General features: G+C 35.7%; 2 protein-coding genes across 3 annotated transcripts in view; one reads left to right on the forward strand and one right to left on the reverse strand.

Annotated features, from left to right (window-relative positions):
* LOC142351238 (116 kDa U5 small nuclear ribonucleoprotein component-like) overlaps window positions 1–22,720 on the reverse strand; it is a 664,445-nt gene that overhangs the window by 399,425 nt on the left and 242,300 nt on the right. The window lies entirely within an intron of this gene.
* Window positions 1–22,720, forward strand: part of LOC142351237 (uncharacterized) — a 427,767-nt gene that overhangs the window by 4,692 nt on the left and 400,355 nt on the right. For both annotated transcript variants that reach the window (XM_075403377.1, XM_075403378.1), the window contains exon 2: window positions 12,938–13,232. In XM_075403377.1, the coding sequence (XP_075259492.1) occupies window positions 12,938–13,232 (295 nt within the window). The remainder of the gene's footprint in view (window positions 1–12,937; window positions 13,233–22,720) is intronic.

The raw sequence follows: 22,720 nt of genomic DNA on the forward strand, positions 1-22,720 counted from the left end.
AGTAGTAGTAGATTAGGCTTACAAGTTCGTTCTTCAGGGTATTGCTCCCATTCATTTGTCCAGATTCATAAGTTTCTGATTAATGTTGCAGTATCCACACTTGCATACAATGCGCCAAGTGCATTTGTTTTCCTCTGTGATTGCAGAAATAATGCAAAAAAATTTTTGACACTGTATTTTTATTTAAGCTTCTACCATAATTTGAATAAACTTTGAGCACTAAATTGTCGAGAATTTTTGTCCGGTGGAAAAAATTTTCGTCGTTTCTTTCTAATTGATTTTTGTTTATTTGTAGTTCTCCTCGGCTATGTTGATGAGTGATACTTTTCTGAATACTGTCTAAGTTCGATAGTTCAACGTCGTATTTACCTTGTTTCAAAAGCAATAAGGTATAATAGGTCGTGCATTTCAATATAAAGGCTGAGAGGCAACAAATTCAAGGTAACAAGTCGCTGTTTATAGCTCTGCTTTTCGCTCAAAATCCATTTTGTGGCAATTTTTGTAACTTTTCAATTTTTTTCATTTGCGACTTATTCGGAAACCATGCCTGTGAGCAATAGGTAACTATCGGTACAACGTAACCTATATAAGCGTTCAGTTTAGATTTTTGTTCTCACTTTTGAGAAATATTTCTTTCAAGCTTGAAAAGAGCACATAAACCTTTTCGTTTTCTAAAGGAGCAGTTTTCATTCCAATTTAGGTTTTCTGAAACTTGGAGCCCAAGGTCTCCCTGATTTTTTACTTGATATAGCTGATGGTTGTCAATAGACGCCGTTATATTTCCATTGATGTTCAGGAGGTGAGTTTTGTTATAATTTAGTCTCATTTGATTTTCTTTGCACCAAGTTGACAAACTAGAAACTGCGGTTTCAGTATTGCATTGCTTCTCACTTATCAGTTTCATATCGTCAGCAAGGCCATAGCAAATTACTTCAGTAAGGTGTTCAGGTAAGTCGTTGATGAAAATAATGAAGAAAAGATGTCCTAATATAGAACTCTGTTGGGACTTCTATCAAATCAGATACCTCATCGTTGGTTTTCCATATTGTTTGCGATTAGTTTGATACGACGATATCAATTGAATTAACTTCCCTCCAACGCCAAGCTTTTTTATCAGAACATTATGTGGTACAGTGTCAAAAGCTTTTGCAAAGTCAAGATATAAGAAACTTAGGTCTTTCATCGCTTCATTATCAAACTTTTTGTACACTGTGTCGAGAAATAATAGTAACTGCAATGTTGCCGATCAATTTTTTCTGAAGCCAAATTGATTTTAACAGAGTTTGTGTCTTACTAGTTCGTATATTTCTGCAAAAATCATCTCGAGTACCTTGGACATGCAGTTTAATAGACTTATGGCTCGATAGCAAGTTACATCTGATTTATTACCGCCTTTAATAATGGGACTTATTTGGCTTACGTTCCAATATGTAGGATAGGTTCCCTTATTCATTATTGTTTGGTACAAGAATACGACTGACTTTGCCATTGAACTACTACAATTTCTCAGCAGTAATTTTCCAATTCCGTCTGGTCCAGTAGACTTGTGGATATTGAGATCTTTGAGATGGTTTTCGACTTTTGTGGAATCAACTTAATGAAATTAAGATTTTGTTTCGAGCATGTTTTTGGTATTTCTGTTTTTTGATTAAAGACTTTCGCAAAGAAGAAGTTGAAGCTCTTAGCTTTTTGTTCATCTGTGGTTAGCTCCATACCCTTCCAAAACATTATAGGAGGTACCTGTGGATTTTTGCGAATTGATGAAAGATATTTTTGTATTTTGCTGAATTGTCGGCTTTCAAAAATTTCGGATCATTATCAATCGCTTTACGATCCTCTACTTCTAATTTTTTAATCTTCAGTTTGAAACTGAGATTGGATTTTTCAAATCGCTTTTTAGTGTTTAACTTATTTACAAAAAAACCTTAAAATTAAATTTTCCAGGTTAACTGTCGAAGCATTGTAAATAAAAGACAGGCATTAAATGAACGCGAACACTATTTTTTGTTTTACAGAGACATGGCTCATTAGCAACGATCATGATGACTTTTATAACCCTAAGAAAGACCAGTATGTGTGTTTTAGATTTGACCGAGCGAAAGAGGGCATTTCAAAAAAGGGCGGAGGTGTAATGCTGCTTATACCAAAAATCTTTTCCCCAAAATTGAGAAAGGATCTAAATAAGTTCTCAGTTGACTTTGAAAGTATATGGGCAGAAATAAAAGTAAACAACCGGAAAACTCAAATCAAATCTTACTTAATGTCACTTATTCTCCCAACAAAAACAAAACGGACGTCTTTCTGGAACAATTGGCTACAAACATTGATAATGCAATAGTCAAAGGTCATAATATAATACTCATGGGTGATTACAACAATTATTATCTGAACTCAAGGGAAAAGGAGAAGTTAGACTCGATTTTATTACCATACCATCTAGAAATACAAAAGAAAACTGAGGCAACTCGTATTTGCAAGGCGGACAAGACTGCAACGTTAATCGATTACTTTATTTCCGGTATTTACGTCAAAAAAACCATTGTGTGCGACACTCCAATTCTATCTTTTTCCCTGTGTACTATACTGTGAAAAAAGAAGAAGAAACAAATCCCTTTGTAAAGAAGAAACAAACCCATTGAAACTGGTAGAGAAGAAAAAAATCTATGACCGAAATACATATAACAAAGAAAAATTCCTTGATGATTTGAAAAAAGCAAACTGGTCAGTCATATACCAACAAAATAATGCAAATGAAATGCTTAAATCTTTCACCAAAATTTTCACTAGAGTACTGCAAAAACACGCGCCACTAAAAAATGTGTTCATCAGAAACGACAAATCATGCTTTGCTCGTTCACAAACTTGGTTGAAAGAGAAAAACAACGAATTACAAAAAGAGTGTGACTCTAGTTCAAAACCTTCTCCGAATTGAAACAGAAATTGTTCTGCTCATCTAACAGCGATTTCAATAAATTCTATCAGTCATTAGTTATGTCATCTTATAATAGCAGAAAACGTTGGAACCTTATGAATGAAATATGAAACTCAACTAGAACAAGAAGCCATATCTACAGTTTAAAAAATGTCTTTAATGATTATGTCAGCGAGCCCAAAAAAATTGCAAACCTTCTTATTTACAGGTTTTCACAGCTAGGAAAGTTCATATTACAAGATGAAACTTGCGAAAATATCGAAGACTTTGCGGGTAGATCAGCCAAAACTTTTTCGTTTAGATGTATTACAGAATTTGAATGCTTACACTGCATTAAGAAGCTCAATAGAAACAAACCACGGACCATCAGCGCTACCCCCGTGGGCCTTAAAAGATGCAGTTTCTGTAGTCAATAAACATCTATGTTTCATTTTAAATGAATGCATAAACAACTCTACCTTCCCTGAGATTCTAAAAACCGCTGATGTAACACCAATTTTTAAAAAGAACGACCCCGAGGAACCAGACAATTACAGACCTATATCAATAATACCCTGCATTTCAAAAGTTATTGAAATCTTAATCAAAGAGCAACTGACAGAGTACTTACAAAAAACAAACTACTAAGTCGCTCTCAATACGGATTTAGGAAGAAACATTCTACAATTGAAGCTCTCGTTTACACTACTGAATTTATAAGACATAAAACAGATCAAAACAAAATTGTAGCTGCTGCCTTTCTAGACCTTTCAAAAGCATTTGACTCAATAAACCATGTTATCCTTTTTAAAAAGCTAGGAAGATTAGGTGTTGACTCTAAAACCATAAAACTAATAGAAAGTTTCATCTCGGAGAGAAAACAAAAAAGAGTTCTGATTAATAACGCAAAATTCAGATGAGATCACTCTGGAATGTGGTGTGCCTCAGGGGACAGTTCTTGGTCCTCTATTGTTTAATTTTTATATTAACGATCTGCGAGATCAAATTGATAAAAACTGCGAGGTGGTACAGTATGCAGATGATACATTGCTCCTTGCTTCCGCTCCTATACAACGAGAGTGCAAAACAATTATAGAAAAAATGTAATTTTGCGGTATTTCACCAGTCTAAAACTACAATTGAATCCATCAAAAACTGAATTCATACTATTCAGCCGCAACAGAAATTTCAGCGAATCTGAATGAGTCCAAAAGCGTCAAGTATCTTGGGGTACATGTTGACAAAAATCTCAGTTTCCAAGACGAAGTCAAGCATCTTTTAAAGAAAATGGCGGGTGGAATTAAAACAATTTATACACTCCGTAATCGGATACCAACGTTTCTAATGAAACCGGTTCTGAACGCATTTGTTATCAGTCATCTACACTATTCATTACTGTTAATTCAATCAATAGACAAAAATTTGCTTATATCGCTTGAAAAGCAACTAAATTGGGCCATTCGTGCTTGTTACTCAAGAAATAGAATGGACTCAACAAAAGATCTCAAGATAAAGCACTCTATTCTCTCTGTTGAATATTTAATCAAATTGAAAAGAACCACTTATATGTGGAAACTGAGAAACTGTCTTTTACCCGCGTTTAATCCTTTAGATGTCACAACCTTGCTCACTCGGTGCATCCGACAAAACCTTAGAAGCTGTGACATATTTTTTGACTCTATATGTCACACTCAAAAATTAGAACGTTCAATTATAAAAACTGCATCAAAGGATTGGAATTCACTTCCTAAAGAATTAAGGGGTTTGGAAAAAAAACTTTCCCAAAAGAATTGAAAAAGTTTTATATTAAATCTTTTTTTGATAATAAACAATATACAACTTATGGGTCTGTTAGTTGGAAATCTATCAGATTTAAAAAACTTTACTAAACCATGACTCAAGAATCAACACTAACTGGTCGAGCTAAGAATTAATTAAATTTAATTTAATTACACTTATGTACTAAAATAAATAACCACACTCCATGCAGTATTATAACAATTGTTAAACCCTCTGTTACTTGTTATGACTGTTATGGTTAATAGTGTTCTTTTTTTTATTAAGAATATATATATATAAAGTGATCGCTTCATTATCCAACTTTTTGTACACTGTGTCGAGAAATAATAGTAACTGCAAAGTTGCCGATCGATTTTTCCTGAAGCCAAATTGATTTTCACAGAGTTTGTGTCTTACTAGTTCGTATATTTCAGCAAAAATCATCTCGACTACCTTGGACATGCAGTTTAATAGACTTATGGCTCGGTAGCAAGTTACATCTGATTTATTCCCGTCTTTAAAAATGGGACTTATTTGGCTTTCGTTCCAATATGTAGGATAGGTTCCCTTATTCATTATTGTTTGGTACAAGAATACGACTGACTTTGTGATTGAACTACTACAATTTCTCAGCAGTAATTTTCCAATTCCGTCTGGTCCAGTAGACTTGTGGATATTGACATCTTTGAGAAAGTTTTCGACTTTTGTGGAATCACCTTAGGGAAATTAAGATTTTGTTTCGAGCATGTTTTTGTTATTTCTGTTTTTTGATTAAAGATTTTCGCAAAGAAGAAATTGAAGCTCTTAGCTTTTTGTTCATCTGTGGTTAACTCCATAACCTTCCAAAACATTATAGGAGGTACTTGTGGATTTTTCCGAATTGATGAAAGATATTTTTGTATTTTGCTGAATTGTCGGCTTTCAAAAATTTCGGCTTCATAAACTGAGAGATCATTATCAATCGCTTTACGAACTTCTACTTCTAATTTTTTAATCTTCAGTTTGAAACTGAGATTGGATTTTTCAACTCCTTTTTAGTGTTTAACTTATTAATCATATGGGATGTTCCATTTGAGATCCATGGTTGTAAACTTGTCCGATGTTTAGTGACAAGCTTTATATTTTCTTTTTATTTTGTTGCGTAGCCATGCGTAGAATTGTTGTAGAAGAAAATCGACATTACTGTAGAAAAAAAGGAATGAAGGCATCAATTGTAAGGTTGTAATTAAACTCTTTCCAGTCAGTATTATTATAATGATGTCCACACTAGATACAATAGAGTTTTTTAACTTTTAAGAAGGTTTAGGAGAACATTTACTGCCCACCGGTAGTTGCTTTGCTCGGGCGCATTGTATATGTAACAAATTATAAGAGAAGACATTGAAAGATTTATCTTAACAATAAAGTCATTCTGGATTAAAGGAATATCCACATTTTCGTGTTTAAGGGATGATTTTACAGCAATTGGAACTCCCCCATATTTACTTTTGAAGTCAGTGATTTTCTTATCTTTTTGATATATAAAATAGAAGGGTAGAAATAGTGCTTCGTTGGTGACCTCAGCAGTTAACCCTGTTTCTGTTATGCACACAATGTCATAGTCGCAAGTTGAAAGACTATTAGCGAAACTTGTTCGTCTGTTTAGATCTAGCAGGCTTCGAGCATTGACGGTGAGTACTTTAGCGCTTCTATGTAGTCATTCTTTACTCGTTTGACTTTCTTCATTGACGTTTGGAATGATAACCCAATTGTCGCCTTCTTTCCTCTCGAGTTCAAGATGCCGAATACGTGGCAATTTTGAATCTATACGTGGCAATTTTGAGTCCTCTAGTGACCAGTTCTCGCTTTTTCATTAAAGCTGTTTTCTTTTTTTTTTGCGTCCTCGGGTGACAAATCAGGACTGATATAAATTGATCTATCGTTGTACTTAGTTTTTCAAGCGGCTGACTGATTTCAGGATGAGATCTCTACTAAGTTTGCTTGCTGTATGAACAAGGATTACTCTTTCTCTTTTGTTTTCAGATTTGTATTTCCCAAGTCTCACAAGTTTGGTGATTTTTCTGTCCTCGATGTTTAGGTGCTCTAATATTTGCGTGACATGGCAGAGGTCTTCTAGTCTGTCAGCAGCCTCCTTGGATTTTGACTCATTAATTCCCCTAATTCTAATTCCGAGAGTTTTTTTGAAAGTCTGCGGTTTGTACAGTACTTTACCGACGTTGTTTGCTCCAAAAACACTTGCGTAAGATTCATTTGAGTTTTTGAGACTTTTGATCTTCTTACTAACATATCTCTTGCATGTTATCCAGAGATATGTTAGTTTGCTCTCTACTGTACGCAAAGTTTGAGATTTTTTCGTGGAGTTCTTTAAGTTGGTCATTCTGAGCTGTATTATCAGTTGATTCCATTTTTAAAGTCGTGTGGCCTTTTTTCCCGGAGCATTCATTACAAATGTGGAGTAAGTTCTTTCGTATTTGATTGGGACGTCGATACAACTTTTATCGAAACCAGTACACTCTGGTTTTAGGCACAAAGTTTTTTGACAGTGAACGCAACAAAATTTGTGTTTGTTGGTTTTGCTAGAGCAAGTTGCACAACTGTTTGATGTCTTTTGTTCGTTTGTTTTGCTTTAACTACTTTTACGGACTGGCGTATTTTCATTGGGTTTTGTCATTATTGAAATGATTTTGCTTTCAAATAATGCCTCGAAAATTTAGTCTTTGTCTTTGTGTAACCTGAAGGTCCATGCGAGCAAAGTATCATTGCGAGAAGGCCACTGCGAGCAAAAAAACACAAAAAGGTTTCTTTCGTTGTCTATGTAACCTGAAGGTCACTGCGAGCAGAGAAAGAAAAGGGAAAACAAACTCTTTGACTATCCACTGAAGGAACCACAAAAGCAAAATCCGGAACTGTGGCACTCAATCGTTCGGCCTATACCTTTTCGTCGTAACTCCGGGTTGTACAATTTGTAAAGGATGGTACCTTTGAGGAAATGTTTTTTATTGTTGATTCCGTTTTCGGTCAAATGCACTTCGTCTCTGATTTGGAGCTACGAAATTTGCAGCTGACGTCCGTCTTTGTTTGAGTAAATCGTTTAAAGATTGAGTTCTGGGAAAATTTTTATCACGCGGGGGTATTCCGATGACAAATATTTTTTTCGCAACAGTTGTAAATTTATTTGCTAACTCAACAAGATCGTTTGCAATGTCTTCTATGTCAGCTTCCGAATCGTCAGTTCCGTTATACAAATTGTTTCCACCCAGAAAGAGAACAATAAGTGTGCAGGAGGCCAATTAGAATCCTCGACTGGGTTAGGTGGCCAATTAGAATCCTCCTCTAAAATGGTTGTCGGTGGACACTGGGATAGTGTTGAAGCCTACATAATGTGAAATAATCGATTTGAATACAAAGTAATTTGATGTCGCACAATCTAAAGACACGTGACGTTTGTAGAATCATTTTTGACTTCTTCGACGTAAATTTACTCTCTCAAGAAACAAAGTGATTTTCAGTCTAATTTAAATTCAGTAATCAAGCATTTTAAACAAATAGTTAATCACGACATTTTGGTGCAACGCAACCACGGGAAAAAATCATGAATGGAAACAGAAGTGCAAGTGTCAAAAACCCTTGAACAACTGAAGCGCTCTAAAGCTGCAAACATGGGAGTCGTAACAAAGAACGCTCCAAAGATTCAAGAGCTGCTGACCAAAGTTCAAGCGGGGACTTTCAGTGATGTCGATCTTGACACAGCCAACATCCTTCTTGAAACATCAGAAAGTCGACGCAATCTCATCAAGGATCTAATTGAGCAAATCATTGAAAAGACAGAGGACAGTGACGAGGCAATGGCAAAAGAAATTGACGACTCTGATGAAATGTTCTTTCGAGTCAGTCTCAAGTGAAGGCGCTACAAAGACTTGTGGCCCCCTTCAACCAGCCTGACAGAACTGCCTCACCAGTCAATGAACCCCATTATTCGAGACAGGCTACAAGCGGAATAAAAATTCCCAAATTCGATCTTCCTAAGTTTGGGGGGAAGTACAAAGACTGGACCCCATTTCATGATTGCTTCATAGCAGGCGTGGACACCAACCACACAGTCAGACGTTCAGATGCTAAGCTACCTAAACGCCTGCCTTCACGGGGAAGCTGCACAAGTCATTAACTACCTCTTTCCAGTGGCAACTATGCAGTTGGATTCAAATTGCTAAAAGACAGATACGCAAACAAACGCCTAATTCTTCATTCACATCTCGACGCAATCGTCAACATACACTGCATTCACAACATACAGGTTGTCTGTTTTATTTGTTCTAAACCGTCTGACTGCCAAAATTACCCAACATACGCAGCTTTCAATTGGTAAGCTGTTTGTACAATTCCAACGCCAGTTTTGCTTTTTGGTAGACAAGCCTGCTTCCAAGCGTTGTCACTTAAAACCGTGCCTAACATTCTCAAATTTTGTTCTCTGAAGATTGTCAAAAACCTGCAAGGTAACAGAGGATTCGTCGGATGGAGTGTTACTTTGCAGGGAATATACCGTATTTGGGGTTGGGGACCTCTTCGAAGAGTTCCACCAAGACCTATTCGAAGAGTTCTATGTGCACAATGTGAACAAAAACAATGTGAAGATTTTCAGGTGCACAAAAAGTGCACGTAAACAAAAACGTCGATCGCTTAGAACGTTCTTGCACCTCAAATTCCTGCTCTCTCGAAATCAGCAGTAAGGGAAAAAACAAAATTTTAAGAAATTTTACAATCCATAAGTCGAATCGAGCAAAAAGTAAACACAACTGAATCCTAGGAAAACTTTCTTCTGCTTAACAACCACTACGCCACCGGCCTCAACATAGCGAACTTTAAAAAAAAGTACATAGTTTTATCTTAAAGAATCTTCAGCCTTGACATCATTGGAACAATCAAAAACCATACGATGAGAAACCATACGAAAATCAGATACCATAAACGTTTACAGGAAATAGAAATGTGCCACAAAATAGAACAAAGGCATTGCTGACACTGCAAATAAGTTCAAAACCTTGATCATACAAATGAGTTAAGAACAAGTAACTGTGTCATTACTTAATCTTGGCAGTTCACGAATATAATAGAGCCATCAAACTCAACAATATAACGCTAAACACCAAATTGAAAGATCCAAAACATTGATCTCTTTTTACAATTCAAAAATAAGGTGAAAATAGCAGTTATGAAACAAGTTTTCAACCAATCGCTACCCTTTAACAAAACAAAACAACCGATTTAACAAGAACAAACAATTAAAATCGTACAAGGTTCACAGAAGCTTATTCTAATAAACAACCAAAAAAGAAACAATTAAAAAAAAACGAATTTGAAACATAGCTTGCAAATTGCCGGAAAATAGCCGTCGTTGACCCACTTAACGCACATTGTGATTGAAACAGAAAAAGAAAAAACATACCCGGCAGATTGCCGGAAAATAGCCGCCGTTGATTCCAATAAGAATGATTGGGATTGAAAGAATAGAAGATATTGAAAAAACGATTTTTGTACAAAAACATTTTTTAAGTCCGATTTATTTTGATGGCATTTCGTAGTTAAACATAACGTACTTCTGTTTCTTAGAGAGAGGCTACAGGGGCTACTATCAATTTGTTAGACAAGTCTGCTTCCAAGCGTTGACACTTTTAACGGTGCATAACATATACTCAAAAGTTGTTCCCCGAAGATTGTCAAAATCCTGCAAAATAACGGGTTCTTTGGACGGAGTGTTTAATTGCAGGGAATATACTATTTCTGGGGCACCAAGGCAGCTTGGAAGAGTTTCAAGTTCGCACTGTGGATCGTCTAGGTAAGCATGGCTGTCATTTTTCTGTTTTGTTGACTCTTTCTTAAAGATGCAGCCACAAAGGGTCCCCTTCTTGTATGCTCCCAGCTGCAGTTTCGACTGCTACTCCCAATTGTTTTGTGCTTTATAGTTCAACAGCTTCTGATTTTGCTTCACGAGCTATGTGTTTAGTAAAAAGACGTCGAATGACTTCCCCAACAGCGATGGACGCCACCTTTCAATTTTTTCGGTACAGATAGTGTTGCGCTACTTGGAATAGGAACAATGAATTTGACAAGCTGACCCCTACTGGCTAAGTTAATGAATTTTGTTAAACTAGTGATTGCTGGCTTTGATTTATCAGGGGCAGCCAACTTTAGTGCATGCACCAGATACTCGGGATACATAATCGACGCCCCAACTGCAGTAAATTTGGAGAATGATCCGATTTAGGAGAATACTGATGCCTCTTCATTGATACACATGCGTGTCAGCAACTTGATCAATTTGGTGATCAGATTGTTTTTCCCTAGAGTGCAGCTTTTTAATTTCTTTCAACGTTGCAGCGTTGTCAGGTGGGAGGCCGTCCGAAGGCAAAACCTTCACTGCCCTCCCAAACTGCCCTTGCAAGCAGAGATTTCGTGCGGCTTGTTAGATTTCCTTGACTGTTTAGTTGACGCCGCCTCATACAACAGTGAAGGTTAAGCACTTGATTTCTATCGCGTAAGCCTGCTCTACAACTGATTTTATTGTTGCTGCGTGTGCTTCTTATCCCCAGATTATATACTTGTGAACCACATTTGATAATCGCAAAGTTTTTTTTCCAGTTTTCCAACGATTGTGCGTGTGATATGCAAGCATCGATAACGGATGTTAGTAGTGCCAAGCTTCTCACCCGAAACATTAAAAGAATTAACTTTTGACATGGAATGAGCTCACTGCTGATGGTTTCGAGATCTGGGAGTTCACTTAGATTTAGATCTGTTGCACCTAGATTTTGCTGAGCTCGCGGACTGCACAATCTCGTCTATCGGGGGCGCTAATTCGAAATCTTGTTAGTGGTATCTTTTTGAATTTAAGAGTAAAGTTCAAAAATACGAGTATGCCCATATTGCTTTGGAGCACACCATCTCATCGAATTTGGGTCCCGACTGGTCCTACCTAATTTTAGTTTTTTCAAGATGATCATTAACAGATATCTGGTACAGTTCATCCTTTTTTGTCGGGGTAGAAAAGGATGTTTTTAGGAGGGGGGAGGGTCTCTTGAAAGTGGGATACGGTGTCATCAGTTTTTAAACTACTATTTTGCTGAGTCAATCGCAAAGGTAAAATGCATTGCTCTGCTCCCTCCCTGACTAGGCTCTGCAGTATTGCCAGTCCCAGCTGACAAAATCTTCTTGCTTTCCTTGTTTTCAGAACTGTGTTGTCTGATTGAAATTGAATGCGCAATTGGGAGACGTTTTTTCTTTGGTTTTTTACTGACTGTCGACAGTACTCTGATTGATTTTTTATCCCACCAGATGAGAACACAAGGGCGGGGATCGATTTTGTTAGATCTCACCGGTTTGAGGTCCACACAAGCTGCTGGACAACCACTCGACTACATAGTTGGTTTGCTAACGTACACAGTGTTAAAAAACGAGTTTCCACGAGACTTCCAGTTTCCAGCATTTGTGAGACGATAACAGCCAAATTTTTTTTAAAAAAAAAGGTGGGGATCAAATTAAGGTGCTAAAGACTGTACAATAAAATTTATCTTTGTTTTGGTCTTGCTTTTGTAATCCAGAGAGCAACTTAAGCGCACGTGTCGAACACGATGTTCATGATCAAAAATATAAGATAAAAATCAATTATGTACAAAATAATATGATTTTTTTTGCTAATTTGATCCCTTTCTACAGGAATTGGCAGTCATATTTTGTCTAGCTTTGGGGCTGATTGTTTCAACCTATCCTTCGAGTTGAATGTCGGATCTTTCCGTGATATGCACAGTGTTACACTAGTCCTCTTATTCGTTTCAAAGCCAATTGAATCTGCTAATTTTTGAGTCGCCAACCAAATTACCAGTTCTTAGGATTATAAAACTTCACATTGTTCGGCTTCTGTTAAAACTTACCAAGAGAACAAAATTTGGTTGAAGTAATTTGAATATGACACAATTTGTAGAACTGAAACCTCGTTCATTCACCATTTACAAATGCTTATTTCTTCTGGCCTGTTTCATTGTCTAAAAATGACGTGCAATTATTTGAGAGTAATAGCTTCGTAACTGTTGACAACTTTTGCTAAATGTCCGGTTGATGGCGTGTAAGAATTTGTCCGGAAGGGTTGGCAGTTTGGTGAACTTGGCTATTGACCTTGTATGTTTTTGTTTGCCAATTACAATCGTAAATAGATGTGTTGAATAAAGAGATAGAATTTATTGTTGATTGTTTTAGTTGCCACTACTAATGATGCAGCAGATATTTGGTTGGTGGGACTGCGCTATTTGGTGTACAGAGCGACTTCTCACGAGAACACAGTCAGAGGAATGTGGCTGTCTGAGGAATTCAAACACCTGGTCCAGTCCACTTGCACCGAAAGAGTCGCTACCACCACACCTACAAACTCAACAACTGAACGAAATTCTCCTCAACACCTCGTGGCACCATCCCTTCCTCTACAAGATCCGATGCAAGAGGGAACAATTCGAGGATCCTCTTCTGCAAACGACTCCAGGCCAAATCAGCAACCGTTAGTAACTTTCATCATTTTTCAATATTATTAGTAACAGCGAAGCACAAATGATTCTTTTATTGAAATCATTTTTTGCAATTCATGAAATTGCACCGTCTTGGGGCCCATTACTTGATTTCTATTTGCTACTACAATTAAATCATATCAGAGAATATTTTATGCTTTTGAAATGGAGAAAAATTTCATCCTAGAAGACAAATTTCAAATTTTGCGTTTCCGTGATAATTTGTTCCCTCAAGTCGCTGTTTCAAACGTGATTGGTATACTGAAATTTAAACGTTTTGTTTGTTAGTGATTAGCTAGTGTTCAAGTTGAGTCGATTCCGTAGTCTTCCGGCTATGTTTTTTGAGATATTCACACTTTTGTCGGCTTTTTCACCTCAGTGAAAAGTCGAAGTTAGGGTGACAATTTCAAATGCACTGGAGTTTTTAAAGAAGCGAGTAGGCTTGAAGTGCGATTCTTTCAAAATACCCTAAAAGTGGAGGGACAATTTTGTATTTGAACAAATTTTAGGTTTTTAATAGCCGCCCTCATCTTCTCAGCCGGCTATTATAGCGCTCCTATTTTTTTTTACTTCGTCGAATAAAAAAATGTTTCGCTTTACCTCATTTTGCCGCCTTTTCAACATTTTGCGTGAAATCTTTTTGACTTCTCTAGGCTAGTTTCTCTCTTCTCTCATTCTGCTAAAAGTGATTTTGAACATCAGTTGCTCAGCAAAACAATTCAAAATGAACAGAGTCAGTATAAAAAATTGAAGTCAGAAGTAGAAACGGGATAAACCCATAAAGCCCAATTTTAGATGCCCGCTAATTGAACGTCGTTCCTATAAGTCTTAGTTACCATCTCTAATGCTTATTTGTATTGATAGTAGCCCCTGTAGCCTCTCTCTAAAACAGAAGTATGTTCAACCACGAAATGCCATCAAAATAAATCGGACTTAAAAAAATGTTTTTGGACAAAAATCTTTTTTTTTGAATATCTTCTGTTATTTCAATCCCAATCATGCTTATTGGAATCAACGGCGGCTATTTTCCGGCAATCTGCCGGGTATGTTTGAATTTTTTTTTCACTTACGGAATCTGACTGCTGTTTTCGGCATTTCATCTGAGTGCTATCAATTTGATATGTGTTCCGATGGCGTCTGTTTGCAGATGATTGACCTCATCGACGGGCAACCAATGCTTTTTTACTCGAAAACTATTTGATTGCACAAAATATAATTGAAAAGTTGATTTTTGCCCCTTCTTTATTATTAATTCTGTCATCTTATCACCTAGAATCTTTAATGACATTAGCATTGGTTGCTAGCGAGACGCAAATGAATATAAATAAGTGTATGAGCACAGCGCTATTGGTTTTTATTATTTTGACATTTACTATTTGCTTTTGGGTTTTGAGAGTATTTGTTGTACTTTTGTTGTCTTATTTTTTAATCGTATTAGGGACAGGTCTCATAGCTAAAATGATTTTTTTTCAATCGGTTGAAATGCTTAGGTTTAACGCTATTTTTTTCTATTACTTTGACATTCATTCTTTTCAAAAAACAGTGTTGTTTTGAGGTATGTGTGTTTTTGTCGCTAATTATTGTCATCTCTTAGTGTACTCGATGACAAGTCTAATCAATTGCCATGGCTGTCTAAATTTCGCGAAGTAATCGTTTTGTTTCCATTTGTTTTTACCTTGGACTTATACGTTTTCGATTTTCAAAAATTTTGAAGTTTTCAGTTTTGTTAGTAGTTGTTGTACTTATTTCCGTTTTATCACTTAATATCATTATGGGCAGATTTTATTGCTTGCTAGAGAGTGATGCTTGAATTATAATCAGTTGCTTAATCTTCGAAAATTTGACTTGAATCTTTCGAAAAATAAATTGTAATATTTTGTACATAAGTTTCTGTTTTTTTGTGGTCTTGTCGATTGGTCTCAAAAACAGAATAAAAATTTGATTGGCATTCTAGTGCGGCGTAATTCTAATTTTTTGTCTGCAACGTTAAGCTTTTGGTTTAACTCAGTGAGAAACCATTCGATTTTGTAAATGAATATGTGAGTCCTGCCTTCATTTGTTTATATTTGTTTATAGCGAAGAGATAGCTGGGGCTATAATCGGCCTTCTCTTGGTTTTTACTATTCAAAGAACATGAATTGTACTGGGACACTGTCTTTTTTAAGATCTGTTCCCCCTTTTTCATGATTTTTGAAGTCAAATAGGAGTATTGACTTGGTCCGCGCCGAAAAAGGAAGTGGAGCGAAAAAGCGAGTGGTTTTGCGGCGTGAAATTTTTTCGCTCTAAATTTAAAGTAGAGTGCGAAAACGGTGTTGGAACAATAACTCGCTTTCTCGCTAGTGGTTTTTGTTCACATCCGGCAATTTCAATTTTCTGTTTTCTTTCAAATTTTGGATCGTTTTTTTAAATTGTTTTCCCAATCCATTCATACTTTGTTCTAGGCCTATTTTTTCGTTTGAAACTAATTTCAATTTCCCGCTAGTTGTTTTTTCACATACGGCGTTTTGACACTGATTTTTTGTTTTTTTTTTCAATTTTTTTATCTTATTTTTTTTTACAAATGGTTTTCCCAATTCACTCATAATCTTCTAGGTCTAGTTTTTTCTTGAGTCAATGAAATTTTTTTGAATTGTACGTCAGGGCTTGTCCTGCTATGTTTTTTTTTTCGTCGTCAAGATTTTTGTTTCGACCATATGACATCACAACCAATTCAAATCTGCTTTTTTTCATTCGGTCATGCAATTTCAACTGAATTGCGTGCGTGACGTCATTTTTTACTCTTAGTGGAGCGATTTTTTTGGTCATTCGCGTGATTAAATTTTTGGTTACACGTGACTTACCACACTCTCAAAAATGACTTCCTCACTCTGAATTTGACTTTTCTTCACTTTGATTGAAAGAGATAAGGTCAAATGAGTGCGTACCGCTCTAATCGAAGGGTTTTTGAGGGCATCTATCGGAAGGAGCAATGAGTTTAACAGATTCTTAGTCAAAATATAACATAAAAACGTCAAACAAAAATTTTTGGTCTGTTTCTTTTAATATCTTTTTGAGACTGCAGGTCTACGATGCTATTGCGGCTATTTTCTTGCAATCTGCAAGCTATGTTTGTATGACTGGAAGAGGAGTTTTTTAATCGAGCGTTTTAAAAGTGTTTTTCAATCGACAATTTTTTATACTTGAGACAGGGTGATGAAAAGGTCACGTGCAGAGCATTTGTGAGTTAATTGCTGAACAAAATGAAGAGAAGCAAGGCGATATTCTGTTCATACCACAATTTTTAGAAATGTCTCAAAAAATAGCCATTAGCATGCGGCATTTTTGAAGCAGTTTTTTTAAAATTCAATGATGACTTTTTCGGTCAAATTGGTTTTTCGCGCTTGGTTTTGCTGAACTTTTTATATATTGGTATCATTTGGTGGTAACTTTTGAAAAATTTGTACAGGAAAATTGAATAAATCTTAATTAGCTGAGATAGTGATAACCTAGTGGAGCTATTATCGGCTGTTTTTTTCGTCGTCGACTTTGTTTGTTACATGTGACGTCACTCAAATAAGCTTTCGGTCATTCATTTATTCAATATTTGAATGAATTGCGTGACGTCAGGTTTCACGCTTATTGGAGTGGATTTCATTATCGATCGTAAGAATAATTTTTTGGTGTTTCATGATTAACGTTGTTTGATGATTAACCCGTGTTTCATGGCCCTCAAATTATTTCTTAAAATGACTATTGCTTACTTTACTGGAATAGTTTAAAATCAAATAAGTTTATGTCCTCCAATATAAGGAAAGAGTTTTGCAATACATAAATCTAAATCATTTAAGAAAAGCCATTTCGTCTCATTTTTTCAGTAGTGTTTTGAGACATTTTTGCGTAGGAAGCGCAGCTATTTTGGGGCAATCTGCAGGTATGTTTTTTTGACGTTTTCTCTCTGCTTCTCTTTTTGATCGTGCTTTTCGATAGCTTCTCGGTACAATTGTTAATTCAAAATTATTCTATTTAATTTGTTTAATAGCCGCCGCTAACCTCTTCGAACGGCTATTATTTAGGCCCTCTCCTTTTATACAATTCAAAGAATTTGAATTGTATCGGGCGCTTACTTGCGGATTTTTTACTGTTTTTTCGAAATTTTGGATCGGATTTTTTCTAAATGGTTTGTTTTTCCAATTCATTCATAGTTCATTCTAGACCTAATTTTTTGTTTGAACCAAACTTGAATTTCTCGCTAAAGGTTTTTTGTTTTCATGTGGCGTTTTTGCATTGATTTTTTGTTCTTTTTATTTTTTGATCTGATTTTTTTAGAAATGGTTTAATTGCTCTCAAACGAAGTTTGTAGCAATTGTATTAGTCCTGTCGGTCTTTTTTATGCGATTTTTCGCTTGACCGATTTTTCGTCTGACGCTTTTGACTTTTCGTCCTCAAAAACGGGACAAACAGGTAGCGCCCAGCGGACATTAAGTGCTCTTAGAGTCTTTCAGCTCTGTTTCAGCTCAAACTGTTTTGGAGACTTATAATTATGGTGTGAAGAGCGGTTCTTAGAGGTTGAAGACCCCCCCCACTATTGCCCCCCCCAACCGCGCTGTTGACCCCCCACCCGACTGTTGCCATACCCATCAGCACCCCGGTGCATCCTCCCCCCGTGGCTAGCTACTGACGCCCCGCTCGCTAAAACACGCAAATTTATACAAATTTTCACAATTTTTTCAAGCTTTTTGAAAATTTTTGTCATTTTTTGAGTTTTATCAGCCCTAGATTTCAAGGAACCCACTCTATGGTTTGAATATAGGTTAGGGCATAGTTTCTAGTGGTAATAGAGTGGTTTCAGCATCGCGAATTGTTGCATTTTTTTTTTGACAAAACTAGCAAATTTTTTAAGTTTTTTGAAAATTTTTGTCGTTTTTTTGGTTTATCCAACCTCAAGAGCCAAGGAGCCCCTCTAGTAGGTTACTGTATAGTTTCTATGCATAATGGACTTATGACTTAAAGATTTTAACATTACAAATTTTTGCATTTTTTTTTGACAAAAATTGTATTTTTTTCAAAAAAAAGTTGTTTATTTTCAAAACATTTATTGCCATTATTCAAGATTTTTCATTTTGAGCCTCAGGGTTCAGAAAACCTCCTTAAGGGTTTGATAATAGGGTTAGCTGCATATTTTTTAGTGGTAATGGAATGGTTTTTAACATTTTAACATCACAAATTTTAGCAATTGTTTGATAAAACTTGAATTCTTTTTTTAAATTTTTACAAATTTGTTGTTTTTATCTAAGTTTTTCCAGCTTCAGGAACCAGGAAACCTCCTCTAGGCGTTGATGATAGGTAACTATAAAATTTTTTTTGGCCATAGAATAGTTTTCAACTTTTTAATATTACAAATTTTTTTTGCATTTTTTTTCAAGTTTTTTTTGTCATTTTATAGGTTGATCGTGACTCAAGAGCCAAAGAACTTCATCTCGAGTTTGATAATAAGTTATTGTATAGTTTTAGATGCAATGGATAGTTTTTGAAGATTATTACATTTAACGAGTTTTAGCATTTTTTTGTTGAAAAATTTTCGACAATCTTCATGTTTTTTGAAATTTGTTAAGGTTTTTCCAGCCTCAAGAGCCAAGAAACCTCCTTCGAGGTTTGATAGTAAGCTGTTACTTGGTTTCTAGAGTTAATTGAATGGTTATCTTTATTTTAATGACTCGAGTTTTCGCAATTTTTTGATAAAATTTAATTTGAAAACTTATTTTCCAAGTGTATTGATCTTGAGGAGCCAGTGAAACTGTTTGAGGCTTGAAATGGCGATACTGGATAGTCTCATGAGACAATGGAATGGTGTTCTGAAGATATTAATATCACGAATTTAAGCAAGATTTTGTTAAAATTTGCAAATGTTTTTTTTTAAATTTTTGTGTTTGTCCTTCTCTGAGTTTAACGATCACTACTGGCCAACAAAGCTTTTTAAGTCTTGCAGATGGGTTACTTGACAAAAATCCTGAGACAAAAACTTTTTTATATATGATTTAGCTACTAACAAAGCTAGAAAACATCATAGAAAAAATTCCTAGCTCTCTGTGTTGGCTGGCGTTTCTTTCCTTCTCTTTCTCGCTCATATTTAATCTCGCTCTCTCTCTCCTTAGCTCTTGTTGATGCAGCACTTCAGCGGCTGTAATGTGGCATGATGTCATCGTCTGTTACTCAAATCTCAGGCCCCTCCAATCAAGCTAAAGCTAACCTCACTAAACAGCGGCTAGGTACTGACGAAGCCAACCGCTCGCCGGTCGTTTGAAAGCAATTCACCCGACGTTAGTCGGTTATGTTCCCAATTCCCTCTTAGTTAGTTCTAGGTCTAGTTTTTTGTTTTGTCAATGAAAATTTTTTGAATTATACCTCAGGACTTGTCCTGCTGTATTTAATTGCTCTCAAACGATGTTTGTAGCACTTATATTAGTCCCGTCGGTCTTTTTTAATGCGATTTTTCGCTTAACCGATTTTTCGTCTGACGCTTTTGACTTTTCGTCCTCAAAAACGGGATAAACAGGTAGCGCCCAGCGGACATTAAGTGCTCTTAGAGTCTTTCAGCTCTGTTTCAGCTCAAACTGTTTTGGAGACTTAAACTTATGGTGTGAAGGGCGGTTCTTAGAGGTTGAAGACACCCCCACTGTTGATCCCCCACTATTGCCCCACCCCCCCACCACGTTGTTGCCCCCCCCACCCCGCCCTTCCCACCAGCCCCCCCCCCCCCGGGAGGAGCACCCCCCCCCCGTAGGCTACTGACGAACAACCGATCGCTAAAAACCCGCAATTTTATACTAGTTTTCACAATTTTTTTCAAGTTTTTTGAAAGTTTTTGTCATTTTTTGAGTTTTAGGTCCTAGGTTTCAAGGAAGCTCCTCTAGAGTTTTATAGAAGGTTACTGCATAGCTTCTAGTGGTAGTGGCATTGTTTCTACCACTTTTTAACATCACGAAATTTAGCATTTTCTTGAAAAAACGTACAATTTTTTTTGACATTTATTTTTCATTATTCACGTCTTTCCAGACGCACGGGCCAGAAAACGCCCTTAAGGATTTGATAATAAGTTACTGAAGAATTTTTTGCCATGGATTAGTTTTCAATTTTTGAGTATGACAAATTTTAGCCTTTTTATTTTTTACAAAACTTGCATTTTTTTAAGTTTTTTAAAAATTTTTGTCAGTTTTTAGATTTCTTGTGCTTCTTGGGCCAAGGAACTTCCTCTAGGGTTTGACAATAGGTTACTTTTATTTTTGCAATTGTAATGGAATGCTTTTCAAGATTTCAACACCACGAATTTTTGCATTTTACAAATTTTGCTATTTTTGAATTTTTTGACATTTACTGTCTTTATTCAGGTTTCTCAGCCTAACAGAAAATCTCCGATAGGGTTTGATAATAAGCAACTGGAAAATTTTTTTTGGTCATGGATTATTTTTCAACTTTTATTATCACAATTTATAGCAGTTTTTTATGCAACTTGCAATTTTTTTTGAAGTTTTTTTGAAATTTTTCGTCATTTCTGAGGTTTATCCAGCCTCAAGGGCCACATAACCTCATTTAAGGTTTTATAATAGATTGGCGAAAATTTTTTACCGGCGGTGGGATGGTTTTCAACACTTTAACATCACGAATTTTAGCAGTTTTTCTTTATAAAACTTGCCTTTTTTTTCAGTTTTTTTGAAGTTTATTGTCATTATTCAAGTTTGTCCTCACCCAGGGGCCAGAAAACCTCCTTGAGGGTTTGATAATAAAGTAATAAAAAAATTTTATTGGTCATGAATAGTTTTCAACATTTTAACATCACAAGTTCAAGCAATTTTTTGATAAAACTTGAAATTTTTTGCAATTTTCCTTTTAAAATTTTGTCATTTCTTAGTTTTCTCCAGCCTCAAGAGCCAAGCAACCTACTATGGGGTTTTGTTATAGGGCATTTCGTAACGTCTAGATGTAATGGGATGTTTTTCGAAATTTTAATATCAGCAATTTTTAGAAAATATTTGCAATTTTTTTAAAGTTTGTGTTATTTTTTCTGGCGCCAGGGTCCTAGGGATCTTCTCCAAGGCTTGATAATAAGCTGGCGCATAGTTTTTCGAACTAAGGGAATGGGTAACAATGTTTTAATGACTCCAGCTTTAGCAGTTTTTTGATAAATTTTATTTTTTTCAAATTTTCAGGAAATTATTATCATGTTCCAAGTTTGTGGTTCTTTATGAGTCAGTGAAAATATTTAACGCTTGAGATAGGGATAATGGATAGTTTCTTGAGACAATGAGTTGGTTTTGAAGATTTTATTATCTTGAATTTTAGCAACATTTTGTTAAAATTTGCGATTGTTTTCAAAATTTTTGACTTTTTTCCTTTTCCGAGTTTACCGATCATTACTGGGCAACGAAGCTTTTCAAGTCTTGCATATAGGTTACGAGACATAACTCCAGAGACGGAAAATAGTTTTAAACATTTTCACTGCAAAACCTGGAAGCTTTTTAAAAAAAATTTTCAGTATTTTGCAAATTTTTAAAATATCAGTTATTTGATTTATTTACAAGGTTAGAAAACTAAAAGTTGCATAGTCGAATCAAGCTCGAGCTAGCCTCACTGAACCGTGGCTTGCTACTGACAAAGACAACCGCTCGCCGATCGTTTGAGAGCAATTCGCCCGACGTTATTCGGTTGTGTTTTTTTATTTCGTCGTGGCGATTTTTGCTACGACCATATGACGCCACAACCACTTCAAATCTGCTTTTTGATCATTCGTTCATGCAATTTCAACTGACCTGGGTGTGTGACGTTATTTTTCGATCTTAGTGGAGCGAATTTTTTGTTCATTCGTGATTAATTTTTTGGTCACACTTGACTTACCTCACTCTCAAAAATGGCTTCCTCACTTTGTAATTGACTTTTATTTACTTTAATTCCAAGAGATAAGGTCAAATGGGTGTCTGTCACTCTAAATGAAGGTTATTTGAGAGCAGCTAATTGAGGCAGCAAAAACTTACACAGATTTTTAATCAAATTATAATATATCAGCCTTGAATGAAAAGACGATTTTTTTCGTCTGTCTTTTATACTTTTTTGAGACTGCAGATCTACAAAGCTATTGCGGCTATTTTCTGGCAATCTGCCAGCTGTATTTCAAGAATTTTGCACATTTTATTTAAATTTTGGAGTCAAACTGATGCGAAAAAGCGAGTAGTTTTGCTGTAGAGTATTCACTCTGAACTTTAATTGAAGTGAAACCGGTATTTAGAACAATTCGCCTCCACGAAAGTAGTTTTCTATTCACAAGCGTCAATTTGTCTTGTTCTTACAGTTCTGTAATTGCTCTAAAATTGTCTTTTATGATCACTTATTAAATCTGAACTACGAATTTTAACTTGAATAAAAAATTGAACACCGGGCACCCAAATTAGATTATTGTAGAATTTTACTACTTTAAACATAATAGTGTTCAATTTGTAGTTGTGATATAAGA

This window comes from Convolutriloba macropyga, chromosome 12 (genome assembly GCF_964194025.1).
Source record: "Convolutriloba macropyga chromosome 12, txConMacr16.3, whole genome shotgun sequence".
Lineage (NCBI taxonomy): Eukaryota > Metazoa > Xenacoelomorpha > Acoela > Convolutidae > Convolutriloba > Convolutriloba macropyga.